This window comes from Cavenderia fasciculata (assembly GCF_000203815.1).
Source record: "Cavenderia fasciculata unplaced genomic scaffold Scf_EUAJFUG02HR96I-5, whole genome shotgun sequence".
Classification (NCBI taxonomy): Eukaryota; Evosea; class Eumycetozoa; order Acytosteliales; family Cavenderiaceae; genus Cavenderia; species Cavenderia fasciculata.
In genome coordinates, this window is record NW_004457624.1 from 2,933,905 (window position 1) to 2,948,202 (window position 14,298).

General features: G+C 30.4%; 8 protein-coding genes across 8 annotated transcripts; 4 read left to right on the top strand and 4 right to left on the bottom strand.

Moving 5' to 3' along the window:
* Positions 1-248: 248 nt before the first annotated feature.
* Positions 249-1,021, top strand: DFA_12177 (uncharacterized protein; the record flags this gene model as incomplete). The annotated part of the gene is made up of 2 exons (XM_004353762.1): positions 249-772; positions 913-1,021. 2 exons carry the CDS (start codon positions 249-251, stop codon positions 1,019-1,021), a joined length of 633 nt encoding a protein of 210 aa, XP_004353814.1.
* A 101-nt stretch (positions 1,022-1,122) lies between these two features.
* On the bottom strand, positions 1,123-3,785 carry DFA_12178 (uncharacterized protein; the record flags this gene model as incomplete). The annotated part of the gene is made up of 5 exons (XM_004353763.1): positions 1,123-1,946; positions 2,056-2,695; positions 2,765-2,940; positions 3,024-3,686; positions 3,758-3,785. 5 exons carry the CDS (start codon positions 3,783-3,785, stop codon positions 1,123-1,125), a joined length of 2,331 nt encoding a protein of 776 aa, XP_004353815.1.
* A 934-nt stretch (positions 3,786-4,719) lies between these two features.
* On the top strand, positions 4,720-6,215 carry rps15a (40S ribosomal protein S15a; the record flags this gene model as incomplete). Its single annotated transcript, XM_004353764.1, has 3 exons — positions 4,720-5,165; positions 5,612-5,675; positions 6,084-6,215. The coding sequence occupies 3 exons, from the start codon at positions 4,720-4,722 to the stop codon at positions 6,213-6,215; spliced, it is 642 nt and encodes a 213-aa protein (XP_004353816.1).
* A 210-nt stretch (positions 6,216-6,425) lies between these two features.
* Positions 6,426-6,560, bottom strand: DFA_12180 (uncharacterized protein; the record flags this gene model as incomplete). The annotated part of the gene is made up of 1 exon (XM_004353765.1): positions 6,426-6,560. The coding sequence occupies one exon, from the start codon at positions 6,558-6,560 to the stop codon at positions 6,426-6,428; it is 135 nt and encodes a 44-aa protein (XP_004353817.1).
* A 765-nt stretch (positions 6,561-7,325) lies between these two features.
* On the top strand, positions 7,326-7,916 carry DFA_12181 (uncharacterized protein; the record flags this gene model as incomplete). Its single annotated transcript, XM_004353766.1, is given in 4 exon segments — positions 7,326-7,461; positions 7,609-7,644; positions 7,851-7,891; positions 7,911-7,916. 4 exon segments carry the CDS (start codon positions 7,326-7,328, stop codon positions 7,914-7,916), a joined length of 219 nt encoding a protein of 72 aa, XP_004353818.1.
* A 136-nt stretch (positions 7,917-8,052) lies between these two features.
* DFA_12182 (uncharacterized protein) lies at positions 8,053-10,169 on the bottom strand (the record flags this gene model as incomplete). The annotated part of the gene is made up of 3 exons (XM_004353767.1): positions 8,053-9,025; positions 9,065-9,371; positions 9,596-10,169. 3 exons carry the CDS (start codon positions 10,167-10,169, stop codon positions 8,053-8,055), a joined length of 1,854 nt encoding a protein of 617 aa, XP_004353819.1.
* Positions 10,170-10,524: 355 nt separating this feature from the next.
* DFA_12183 (uncharacterized protein) lies at positions 10,525-12,787 on the bottom strand (the record flags this gene model as incomplete). Its single annotated transcript, XM_004353768.1, has 6 exons — positions 10,525-10,557; positions 10,641-11,119; positions 11,191-11,581; positions 11,654-11,947; positions 12,077-12,630; positions 12,733-12,787. 6 exons carry the CDS (start codon positions 12,785-12,787, stop codon positions 10,525-10,527), a joined length of 1,806 nt encoding a protein of 601 aa, XP_004353820.1.
* A 580-nt stretch (positions 12,788-13,367) lies between these two features.
* DFA_12184 (uncharacterized protein) lies at positions 13,368-14,084 on the top strand (the record flags this gene model as incomplete). The annotated part of the gene is made up of 1 exon (XM_004353769.1): positions 13,368-14,084. The coding sequence occupies one exon, from the start codon at positions 13,368-13,370 to the stop codon at positions 14,082-14,084; it is 717 nt and encodes a 238-aa protein (XP_004353821.1).
* Positions 14,085-14,298: the final 214 nt, after the last annotated feature.

Below are 14,298 nucleotides of genomic sequence, written 5' to 3' on the forward strand. Positions count from 1 at the left end.
ACTTTTGAGGGGGGTGGAGGGGGGGAGGTGGGTAGAAAACGGTTGGAGAAGTGGAACAAACAACACTAGGTCCTCAAATCGATTCGATACGATTCGATTCATTCTCCGATCAACATATTTGATTGGTTAATGTATATTAAATATTTATTAATATATTCATTATTTATTAAATAATTATACTCTTTTAATTATTATTATTATATTGATTTATTTATTTATTACTCTTTATATTTATATTTCTAGAAATGATGAAAAAAGAATATTTATATAGTTTTAAAGAATTTAAAACTTTATTTTTTAATAGAATAGGATTGGAGGAATTGGATGAAATCAAATTTAAAGATTTGACTCGATTGATGGAAGCATTTTCAAAGAGTGTATCATTTAACAACTTTGATGTATACCAAAAAAAGGAACAAAAATGGGATAGAGATTATTTAATCGAGAGAATATTGGTCGATGGTAGAGGTGGAATGTGTTATCAATTACATACGGTATTGTATCACTTGCTAAAGGAAAGTGGAATGGATATTTCCTTGTGCAGAGGTAGATGTGCTGTTTTAGGTCAATTGATCAATGCAACACATGTTACACTTGTACTACATCACCAAGGTAACCAATATTATATGGAAGTGTCTGGTGGTGCATTTGTACCTCAACAACCCCTGTTGCTTCAGAATAGTCGAGGTGATGACCAATACTCGGTCAATAAATATGGTTGCAAGTTTAGAGTTTACAAGTGTGAAACTGCTGCTGCTGCTGAATATGGAAGGTATGTGGCCGAATTTCAAAGACCTGGATTAGGATGGGAACCTTTCTTTTTTTCATCGTTTGAAAAGGAATTGGACAAGGACGAATTGTTCAAATACTCGATCAAAAGTATTCACGACGACCCCACAAACTATCTAACAGGCAACTATCTTGGTGTCATGCCCCAAGAAGATGGACATTTGGCCATTGTAGATGGTTCAAAACGATGCTTTACCCTTTCCAATTGTCAGTTTTGGCAACCCCGAATTGAACCAGATTTAGAATATGCATCTCAAAGATTCCAAGACTATTTACCAAAGTATTTTGGTTTTAATCCTTTAAAATAAAAATGTGTATATATATATTTAATATTTAAATTTTTGATAATAATGATTGAATATTATTACATAATTGTTTACCTCGGTTGTAGGTAACTAATTCATCGTAATTGAATTTGTAGTTAATGTACATTTGTTTCACTTTTTTTTGAAATTCAGGGTCTGTTGTGTATTTGGATACAATATGATTGATTCGACTAACATTTGTCATTTGATTTCCATCTCTACCACCAAGACACTCGTTTGGATATAATTGTATGATGTGGTACAAGTTTTCGATACACTGTACATTTTCTTCGTGATATTTGATGGGTAGTCTCTCTAGCCAAGCTGGAATGATTTGTCCAACATGGGGAGCCAATTGAGGGACATGTCTAATCAATTTACCAATTGCTGATATGGCACTTTCAGTTGCTGGAACTTTGTTCTTTTTCTTTCTATTTTCATTACAAGAGATGAGATCCTTGAGTTGTATCAATACATTGAATACATAGGGTGCAAATTGATCTTTACTCGAGACAGCAGCTTCACCCAACCCAACTGCTGCATTTAGTGCAATCTCTACATTGTCACTTGAAAGATGACCAATCATGACTGGAATGATTAGAGGATACAACAATACAATACTTGGTTGACCACCAAATTGACAAATATCTGAAAACATTTGTAGTATTGATTTCTTGATATGGTAATCTACTGTTTGGTCGCTGAGCAATTGTATCGTTTCGGGTATAATATCCACCTTTATGACATTGATTACCATGCCTTGATTTTTTTCGACAATATCACCAATCAATTGAAATAGAGCTCCAATTGATTCTGGTAGGCTACCATCATTGTCTTGGACTTGTTCATCATCTCTATCCAAAAGACCAAAAAATCTCTTTTTTAACAATCCAAGCTTTTGAAATGCAATCTTGAATCTGTTCAAATGTCATGAAATGGTCATCCATCATGTTGGTCATACCACCAGCAACAAATAACTTTTCAATTAGCACACCAATCTCTTGTTCACTTGAACCACATGAATCCAATATACATGACAATAGTCTAGAGTAGATTGTTTTAGCCTGTTGACTATTATTTCCATATTTAACAATGCACGCGTTAAACAATGAACGGAAAATTTCAGTGGTACTATAACGAATACCTTTACGAGTATTGGTAGTTGACAGTCTTGTAGATGCGTCGACCAATAATTCAAGATATGGAGAAATACTAGATTTGCAAGAATCGACAAAGGTTTCAAGATTTTGCAATGCACATGCTACCAAATCCACTTTTTTTGACCCATTTTCATCCTCTTGATCAATCGTTTCAATATCTTGATTGAGAATATCCAAAATGAATTTCATTGTTGGTGCAAGGTAGATGGAATAATCCATTCCAAGACTCTTTGATACCGTTGAACATATTTCGATATAATCAGAGAAAAGATAATAGTCAATTATACCATGACTTTGAACATGTTGGAATAAATATTTTAATTGTTTTGAAAATTGTTTCCCATTGGTTTCTGCAAATGATCGAATTGCTTCAAAAGCACGACGACACTTTTCAATTACTAAACTAGATGATTTATATTTTTCTAAAATTAATAATATACACTAAATATATAAATATATACATTTTGGTTAGTCAATCTTTTCTTTTTTTTTTTTTTTGAAAATACAAACAGAAATATTTTTTTCTTTGGAAATTGTAAATGCTTTGACAAGTAAATCTAAAGCACTTTCTACACAATAGCTATCTTGTGGTGATAGTATTAAATATTCAAATAAAGTAAATAAATGATTAAATGAAATTGAATTTAAAGAATTATTTTCTAAAAATATTTGAATCAATTGACAACCTAAAAAAAACAGAGAATTAATAAATTAAAAAAAAGAGATATAATATAAATCATTTGTATTTTTTTAATTCCTCTCTACTTGCAAGCTAATTTTACACGATTATTTGAATCTTGAATTGCCATTTCAATGATAGATATGAATAGTTGAACTATACTCGTTTTGGTTGAAATTATTCGATCAACTTTACATATTTGTGAAAGAAAATTAAAAAATGCCCATCTAACCCTGGGATTTGAATCATTGGCAATATGTATAAACATGTTGATAAGATTTTCAATTTCCATTTCTTTTTGAGCAATAGTATCTTTTTTTAAAAATAAAAGTATCCTAGTTGAGATTACCAAAGCAGTATGTCTATCTTTCCAACATGTTGAAATGACTCGCTTTTTACATTCCTCTAGAATACTAATCGATAGAATTGGATTTGTTAAAAACTCTCCAAATTCTCCTTCTTTGTCATTGTCTTCTTCCTCTTCTTCTTCTTCTTCTTCTTCTTCCGCTTCAAAATCTTCCTGTTCAAAACCATTGTCTTTTGTTGTTGTTGTTGAATTGCTCCAAATATCTATATCGATTTCCTCAACTCTATCAACAACATTTGAAAAGATGATTGATACCAATTGTTCACACTCTCCTTGGTCAATAGTTGCACTCTCTCTATCCAATAGTCTTATTCCTGCACATCCCGATGACCCGTCGTCATTTTCTTGTAGTATCAAATCTATCAATGTTTTAATAAAATCTCGATCTAGATAATATAAATAATTATTATGTAAATATAAATATATATATATATTATCAAAAATAATATTTTAATACCTATAACTAGTAAATCAGATTTGACCATTTTAATTGATTAATAAATAATAATAATAATAATAATAACAATATAGATTCTTGCTTGATTGTTTGTTTGATTGTTTGTTTGTTTGATTGTTTGTTTGATTGTTTGTTTGATTGTTTGTTTGATTGTTTGTTTGTTTGATTGTTTGTTTGTTTGATTCTATCTATGACTTTTTTTTCAAGAACACTTTTTTATTTAGATATTAATGTTTGGATATTATGTGCTTATTCACCATTGATCAATGTACTTTTGAAGATACATTATTCTGTTTCACTACAAAAAAAAAGATCTAAATACTCTCTCTCTCTCTCTCTCTCTCTCTCTCTCTCTCTCTCTCTCTCTCTCTCTCTCTCTCTCTCTCTCTCTCTCTCTCTCTCTAAAACTTCATCTCTATGTAGTTGTACTTGATACTTATCAAATAAATCAATCTCTATATTCGGTCATATGTTTATGTGTTTTTGTATACGACAATAGGCTCTTTCTCATTGTCACTCACAGAGGCAATTATTTCGAATCCAAAGAAAAACATTCATTTTTTTCAATTTCTTTTTTTTTTCTAGCTGACGAATGATCACTGAGCTAGCGACCCACCGACGACTCGATGAGCTTATCAGGTGATACAGTTTCTTCCTTTTAGCACATCAGCCCGATTAATCCAACAGGTAGATATACCCTTCATCATGCATCTAGAGACCCTTCCTCTTCTTGCACATCAATGGTGAAGGAATATCAAGTAGTCCATCAAATAGCAGCATAGTGAGCAGTGAGTTAGAGTAGAGAGGTCCTTGCCACCCAGAGTCGCCGTCTCTCTTTCTCTCTCTTCTCTGCCACATACTTGCTGCTAGGACCCTTTGATACTCCTTCACACTTGATTGTCCTTTTACTCTTTGTTCATATTATTTAACCCCTTCTTTTTTCCTCTTTCTCTTTTAGAAAAATGGTCAGAGTCTCCGTCTTAAACGATTGTTTGAACAGCATCCTCAACGCCGAACGTCAAGGTCGTCGTCAAGTCCTCATCAGACCATCTTCCAAGGTCATCGTCAAGTTCTTGACTGTCATGATGAAGAAGAAGTACATTGGTGAATTCGAAGTCATCGATGATCATCGTTCCGGAAAGATCGTCGTCGAGTTGGTCGGTCGTATCAACAAGTGCGCCGTCATCTCTCCACGTTTCGATGTCCCATTGAACGAGCTTGAGAAGTGGACATCCTACATTTTGCCCTCTAGACAATTCGGTCACCTCGTTTTAACCACCTCCTTGGGTATTATGGATCACGAAGATTGCAAGCGTAAACACACTGGTGAGTGTCCACTAAGACCTAGAAACACATCAATTACATTAACTAACGCAATATTTCTCTTTCTTTTACTTATTAATAGGTGGTAAGCTCCTTGGTTACTTTTATTAAGTTGATAATATCATATTCCAGCTATGATTATCCACTCTGGTGAACAATATCCTGGATACTTTATTAAATAAACTTATAATCTTTGGTTTTTGACTATATACTTTTGTTTGACTCAGTCCTCTTATACCATGTTCTTCTATTCCCAAATATTCACAAAGTCCAAAATTATTATTATTATTTATTATCAATATTATTTTTAATATTATTATGTAAAAGAGCACAGTCATATTTGTTGATCAAGGGTAAACACACTGGTGAGTGTCCACTAAGACCTAGAAACACATCAATTACATTAACTAACGCAATATTTCTCTTTCTTTTATATACTTATAGGTTGGCCGGAATAAATATATACTTGTCTAATATTTCTCTTTCTTTACTTTTGTAGATATAGGGGCAAGATCTTTTATACTTTTTTAGTGATTCAATAATATACTTTTGGACTCCAATGAAAAAAACATATATCTATCCAAGTTATTCAATAGTATTCAATTATTATTACTAAGGTTCTTTTGATTATTTTCTTTGGAATAAAAAAAATCATTTGGATGAACATTCATTATAATCAAATAGATTTGACACACAATCATGATTCGATTCAAGAACCTGTTGTTAAAAACAAAAGAGATCATAATATGATCAGCTTTCTTGTTTGTTTATAGATTATTGTTTATTTATCTCTATCACCAACACTTATATATATATATATATATAAATGTTAAATAAGGTTGAAATACTTTGTACAGATCTATCTATATTTAAAGACCCGTATCCTTCTTTATGCAAATAGTGTAGACAGCTCAAACACAAGTAAGATCGATCAGCAACAGAACCAAATACTACTATTAAAAGGATTAACTTTTTTTTTTTCCCTCTAATCTTTTAGTTATAGGAATACAAAGAGCAAGAAGATAAAGTCCATCGATACTCTACTGTTAGAATCGTCAAGAGTGACCTCGACCACTTATATATGGTACCAGAGCAAGCAATGGTAGTTTATGAATCAAAAAATTGTCTCCATTGAATACAATATGAATGTTCACCCATTTGTGTATGGCATCTCATTCACAATAACACCATTTAACCTAACATTACATATCGTATGCTTTTAGAAGCATAGGCCATACCTCCATCACAGGTTGGCAATGCATTCAAGGTCCGTAACAACAAAGTGGTCGACTTTGATGATGGGTGCTGGTGAAATATTCCATCTACATTTCAAATCTGATGAAAATCATTCATCTGAATTCATCAAGTACCGCGATATGATCAAGAACCGTATCACTGAAGCTCCCCCAACTCTTTCATCGCCAGATTCTCTGATAGCTGGTACAAAGACCGAGCCAACTCGAATATTATTTACCATCATTTCAATTGTATCTTGGCACTTGTCCACATGATATCAACCAAGTCAGACATGCCCAGTCTAATCTTTTCTGACGAAAGCTTGGTCCCCATCAAGGCTCAATGTACATCCTCTCGGATGCGTACACTCTGTTGACCGATGCTTTTTTAGATGCCAAACGTGCGTATAGATTTAGAATCAGATATGGCTCCTGGGTGATATCAACAGATACAGACAAAACATTTGATTACATTTAATGTAATACAATGCAACCGAACCAGTTAGGAATTCAAAATATTATTATTATTTGAATAATAGTAATAATGATTAATTAAATCATTTTACTGCTATAATATTATAATATTATTTTTGAAACTCTAATTGATTCGGTTAAATATTTGTCTGATCTGATAACCTCGGTACTAATCTCTCAACTACAAACGTTTGTGCACCGATATAGTGGTCCGGAATGAAATGCACCCCCCAAGAGTAACGGTATATCATGATAGCGCCCCTCCCCCTATTTGTCAGACTTTCCAAATGTAAGAGTAAACTTTAAATAAATAATCAACCTTTTTTCATTTTATTAAAAATATTTTATTATCCAGATTGCAAGCCAAGATGATTCAAACCTAGACGACTTTAATAAATATAAATACTTTCCAGATCTTTTAGAAGTCAATTTAAATTTTTTTAAAACAAGCAAGTATACTTTTTTTAGATTTAAAACCTTTTTGCGAGGTTATTTAAAGCAACTAGAAATCATGTAAAGTAATCATTGCGTAAAAAATGTTTAATAGTGATAAATATCATCCTCATCCTACTAGTACTAGTAGCTGTAAAACTCCAGTTTTAAATATGCAAAAAAAATATAAAACCCTCAAAAAAGAACCTCCAAATGGATTTACATCTGTTCAACAAAATGGTTGATCAATCTAACCATAATTTTTTAATTATATTTATTTATAAATTTAAACCATTATAATTCATATTTACTAACCTTTTTTTTTTTCTTTTTTTTTTTTTTCTTTTTTTTTTTTTTCTTTTTTTTTTTTTTCTTTTTTTTTTTTAGGTAATACAGCATTACCAGTTTCTTATTGGGGAAAATGTTTGTTGAGGGATGGGATATACTATCTAATTGTTAATGAATCCTTTTTAGAAATGATCTCTGAATTTTTGTTACAACGTTGGGTTGCCCCAGGCCTCAAGAGCTACCTGGCCAAATGCGTGTGTGGGTTGGGCGTTGGATCGCTGGTGCTCCCAAAAAAGTTTACAAGCATTCGCCCTTGCAGGGCTCATTATATATTAAATAAGTTAAAATAGTTAATTTATTTTTAGAAATATATATTTTTATTGTATTTTATTATTTTTGAGAATTAATTATTAACTTTTAATATTTTGGATAGAATTATAAAGGTTAAAAAAGTTAAGATTATTTTAGAAAAATAGAAAAATATTGGTTTGATTTTAGATTTTGGATTATAAATTCATAATTTTAACCATAATTGGATTGAAATTATATGCAAACATAGCTCATAGAAAATGGATCAATGGAAAAAGATTGGTTGGCATCACAAGGTATTCCACTTCCATCACTATTTTGGATTATCAATTGTCCATCTAACATACAACAGATTCTACATGGATGGATAAATAAAGTTGGAGATTGTTTTTGGTATGTTGACACTGTGACTATTTGAATATTGGGAGGTCTAAATCTTTCAGGAATAATAATATCAGTGTATACTTCTGAAGCTTGAGCTGTTGCATGCATTGTAAAGGTTGGAGGTGAATCAACACACAGTGTAACTAGTTTACCAATTCTTACGATATGGATTTGGTTGTATGAATAAACATATGATCCTCCAGATAGATTGTATTTAAATTGAACCCAGTGCGTATAATATTCATAGAAATCCAGTGGTGTTGGAATATAACCTGGAATTAGATTGACAAATGATAACTGGTTTGTTTCTACAGATGGTGCATTGATAAATAATGATTTGATTGCTGCAATATTAATTGTTTCTCCAGTAGTTTTGTTTGTTGCAAGAGATTCACACTCTATGTTGGCAATATCCAGTAATTGCATGCTAACCTTTCCATTTATTTCAAGATTATTTACTGTTGTTGTTCCATTAATAGTAATACCTACACCCGATTGAGGAGTAATTGTATTTGTTTTCATTTCATTTGATTCAATTGATTTGTCGACTTTTAAACTATCACTAAATGTCTTGTGTCCATTAATTGTTTGATCTATTTCTGTCAATACCACTTGAGCAACCTTTTTTGATCCAATACTTGGTATGTCTATTGTAGATTGTGATGTTGTATCTACATTTAAAATTACTTGCAAATCTCCAAAAATAATTTGATTTGTTGTGTTTTCCAGTACCAGTTGATCTGTAATTGTCAATTCATCAACTTGTCCAATGGCCACATCTTCAAATTCATTTAATAAATCTACAAATCTTGCTGTCATTTTTCTTTTTATATTAATTGTTAATCAATATTTAATATATTACTTTTTTCTAGGTCCTCTTTTTCTCTTGGCTCCACCATTAATTCCATATTGCGTTCCTCCAGCTTGTGTTCTTTTTCGTCTTGGTTTTTTTCCATAACCCAATTTGTCTGCAACCTCTCCAATCTTGCTAGCATAAGGAACACCAGCATCACCAAGTGCCTTTGCTCCTCGTGATATTAATTTGTTTTCTTTTACAAAGTCGTATGCTTTTTTAAACCAATCTCCAAATCCATCTCCTTGTTGGCCACCCAAACCTGTGTGAATACAAGCTCCATCATTTGAAATCCATACCCTTCTGCTCATTTTTTCTTTATATATATTTAAATCTATATTTTAATTTCCAGTTGTAAATTGAAATCCTTTCTATAATCTCCATTTCTACTTGTGTAAAGAAAATGATATTTCTCTTTGGTTGAAAATGAATAAATCTCTATAAATAATTTAAAAGGAATTGTCAGTGATAGTTCTTCATAAATGATTTTTAATGTTTCTGTTGGTATATTTTTAAATAGCAAAACATAATCCAAATTACCTTTTCGAATATGTGATGAAGTGTCTTTCCATGATTGAGTACTAATAATAATCTTGGTTGAAAAGTGTCTTTGAATCTTCATTAGTTTGGTAATACTTGGATCTTTTAATTCATTTGATAAATCATCAAAAATAATTAAATAATCTGGTGCCACTTCTTTTTTTGATGATGATTTCTCTGCCACAATATTATTGGTCAATATCAATGATTTACTATTTTCATTTGGTTTTACTTGTAAACTTTGAATAAATGCTTCCAACACATTTGCCTTGTCATCATAAATACTTGTAAATGCCATAAATGTTATTCCTCTTTTATCCAAATCTTTTTGAATTTCCAACCAACTATGATCATTGTGAACTGTCGCACAAAAAATTAAAACATTGGTTTGTTTATTAGTACATTCATCTATAATCTTTTTAATAACAACAGTCTTGCCACTATTCTTTGGAGCACATACCAATATATTTGCATTTAATTGATTAAATAATTCTGATCCTTTTACATTTTTTGGTGGTTGTGGTAATTTGATTGGTTCCACAATGACATTATTGATTTTTGTTAGCTTTATCATTTTTATATATATGTTGATTTAAAATTTGGTAAATTGAAATACAGCTGCAAATTCCAATCCATTTTCCAAATAATTGTTGTTTTGATCCACACATTCAAAATAATAAGCTCCTTGTATAATGGCTCCACTTTTGTTTGTAAAATGTAAATTACAATTGGTGGTGGATATTTTTGAAAAGGAAAAAAGGTTGTTGTCACTAATCAATGAAGTTCTAATTGTGTACACATCCCCAATATGAAGTGTTCCATCCAAACTATAGAGTTTTAATGTAATAAGATCTGGAACAAAATCTAAATTAATTTGAACCATCAACCTTGCATGACCACCAGGAATGATACCACTAATTGGGATTGTTTTAATAATTGTCTGTTTGTTGAATTTCATTTTCCTATATATTATTTAATAATGAATAAATAATATTTACATTAATGTCAATCCATTTGAAGTAATAACTAATCTTCTTTTACATACCACAGTTGATTGATGAGTAAGATTGGTTGCAACACTTAAAAATGCAATAAAATCCCATTTAACCTCTCCTAGATTTAAATCAATACCAGAAACAATATTTTCATCTAACAAACCAAATGATCCATCATCAAATCTATCCAACCAACACCAATTATAGTTGTGAATATTTGGTGTTTGAATTGTTGAATCTATCAATTTGTCTCGCAATGCTTTATAATCATCATTTACAATTGGATAATAATCGTATTGCATTCGCCTTGTATTATTAATATTGGTGTAAAAATGTTCCAAATTTGTCGCAGCCACATTGTTGTTGTAGATGGCAGAGTTTGCAACTGAAGCAGTAACAAATAAACTATGATAAATTCTTTCCAAAGTAATACCATTTAGTCTATTTAATCTTAATGATACCGGCTGATTTGTACCTGTAAGTGATGCTGTTGTAGTATAACAATAAGGAATAAGTAAAGAGAAACCTTCTGAGCTTGCAATCGTTGTAAATTTTGAATAATATCAAATCTCTTTTCAACTGCTAAATGTATTTCCATACCTTGTACATTGGGTCCAGCAGGAGCAGTTAAAGCAACTGGGTTTGTTTGGGGAGTAAGAGAGGCATCTGCACCAAAACCAATATTTGGTAATTCTGACCAAACAAATCTAACCAATAATGTTTCATTCAACATAATATCCTTGTCCAATGATAAAATGGATTCGTATAATTCGTTGAATGGAATGGTTACATTTAAATTAACTGCTGTATTGGCCGCAAAGCCTGAAGATAAATAGTCTGGTACAGTAAATGCTCTATCACATGAAGTGCCATCATATCTTGGATTCATATTTACCAAAGTGTTACAAGAATAACAAGGAATATAAGATTGATTTGCTGTATTTACTGCAGAGTTGAAAGTGTTGAGTGTATTATTTAATTTTTTGTTGATCTTGGTCACCATTTAGAAATGTAAATGAAAGTTGGTATGATCCATAAAATATGTACCACCTCTTGTAAATACCTGTATCTGTCTAAAGAATGGAGTAAAATCTGTAAATACAAATCCAAACTTGTTATTTGTTGCAGGTAATGTAAATGTAAATGAAAACCATGACCTACTTAAATTGAATGCTTTGGTTGGTGGTATTTCAAATATAGTGTCATTTCCTCCTTGATAAACTGTTGTTTGAGTTGCACCAGCTTGAGGATATACTCTAGTGTATTCATATTGTGGTCCTGATCCAACCATTTGTCGATAATCAAATTGATTTGAAATTGCTTGTTCCATTTTTTTAATTCTATATATTCTATATATCTAAAATTAAATTTCATCAACAACTGTTAATGATTCTTTTTCTTTAACCAATAAATAATTTATATATTCTCTTACCAATTGTGAGATGTCATTATGTTTGAATAAAATCAATGTCAGATTGATATTTACACCATTTAAATTTACTTCATTTCCATCTTGATCTGTCAAATAAATGGTAAAGCTTGTCTTTGTATTTGATACCAATTGTTTACTATATGATTCAACATCATAGTTTTGCCAATGAATATTTGAAAAATCTGCATTACCAGCTGCAGAATAAACCTCTTGTAATATATCATCATCTCCATTGCTACATAAATCTGAATGAATAAACAATACATTGTCAGATTGTAAGTTGATTACATTGGTTGATTCCAAAATATTATTCTTGAATGGATTTTTTGAATCTTTATTAAAACCTAAATGACGAAATAATTGATTAGTAAAAGAAAAGATTGGTTGAATATCTCTTGTTGATGCACAAGTAAAAATATATTTACCAGTATTTGGTTGTTGTGATGTCGGCCAACCGATTGCATACTTTACATTGTTTGGTGACAATGCATTCAATTGCTTTTCCAATGTGTCTTGCAATGATTTTCTTGAATAATTACCAACAGGGATAGAAATAATAGTTGATTGATCATCTTCTATCAATTCAAAAGTATTTAATCCTCTTCCAACTGTATAAAATGATTTTGGTATTGTCGCTTGTAATTATGCAACTCTGTCAAATCTGTCTTGAGGATAATATATAATATTATATTTAAATTTAGAATTAGTACCACTGATTCTATTATGTGAATTTATATAGAATATTTTTTTATGTGTAATCAACATACTTTTATATATAATTAGTAAAACATTATTATAAAATTATTAAAATTTACTATTACTCTAATAAAAGTGATTTGCTGTCGCTATTTTGTCTTTAAATAAAGTAGTGAAAAAGTATTATAAAAGTAGTGTAAAAATAGTAATATAATAAATTACTCTATATATATATAATAAAGAGAATGGATCAAGATATAAAAAAAGATAAAAGATCAATTACATCTGCTCTAAATCTAAAAAAAGCACGTGATGCGAGAAAAAATCAATTATAATCTATGATAGTGATTCGGATTCGGATAATGATTCTGATAATGATAATACAAAGAAAAGAATAAACAACAAAGCTACTGTTAAAAAGAAAAGAATAGTAATAGATAATAATAAAAAAGACTTTGAACAAATGAATAAAAAAATGGAATCTCTCATTGAAATGTTCATCAACAAAAAAATAATTTAATTGTAAATGATGAAGTTGTAGAGAAAGAGATAAAACAACAACCTATAAATAGTATTAAAGAATCAGATATTATAAAGAATAAAATGATTATGAAGTTTTAAATATAATTATATTGTATAATAATACAAGATGATGATTGGAGGTAAGAAGCAAAAACAGAGACCATTAAGATTAAAAGATAAAAGAGGACGATACATACAACATGGAGTAGATAGAGTTTACATTAGATCAAAAAAGAATGATAAAAAATTGATTAGAAAGTTGATTAGAGAAGCATTAGATGATGAGAGGAAACAACAACAGCAACTCTCTAAAGAAAGCAGCCCTGTATTGGCTTGGTCAAATCCAAATGAAGTTGCCATGATCAAATCAATACAGGATGCCAACTTTAGAGAGTCTGTACTCAAGAATCAACAAGAATTGGATAAAGAAACAAAGAAAAAGATTATTGATCTAACAAAAGATGATATTCAAGTAAAACAAGAGATACCAATAGTAAAAAAAGAAAATGATAGATTTGATCAATTGGAAAAGAGATTGTCAATGTTGTTTGAAGCAAAGGAGGAGAAATTAAAGAGAAGACAAGAAAAAGATGATAGATCAATGGAAATACTTTACAATCAAAAGTTGACAGAAAAGAGAATACAAGAATTGGAAGGCAAGTATGAAAATACAAGACAAATAGATGAACAATTACAATCAATTATAGATATGAACAATGAAATGAAAGAAAAGAATCTTTTGGAATTGGAAAGAACAATTCAAGCAAATCAAGTAAATCAAGCAAAACAAACAGAACAGCAACAAAAGATTGGTGGAAGATCAAAGGTCTTTATGATAGAATAATTAATCTCAAAATTTCGCTATCATAAAGTAAACAAAGTTATTGATCAAGCATCAAACATGTGGTTTGCTATTAATAGATACAATGGTATACCATTTTAAAGAATCAAGTTTGATTAATATAATATTAATCTTTATTTGTATTATTTTGTGATAGATCAACCATAGCTATCATGATTCTTTTCATAAAATTAAATAAACTTAAATATTAACAAAG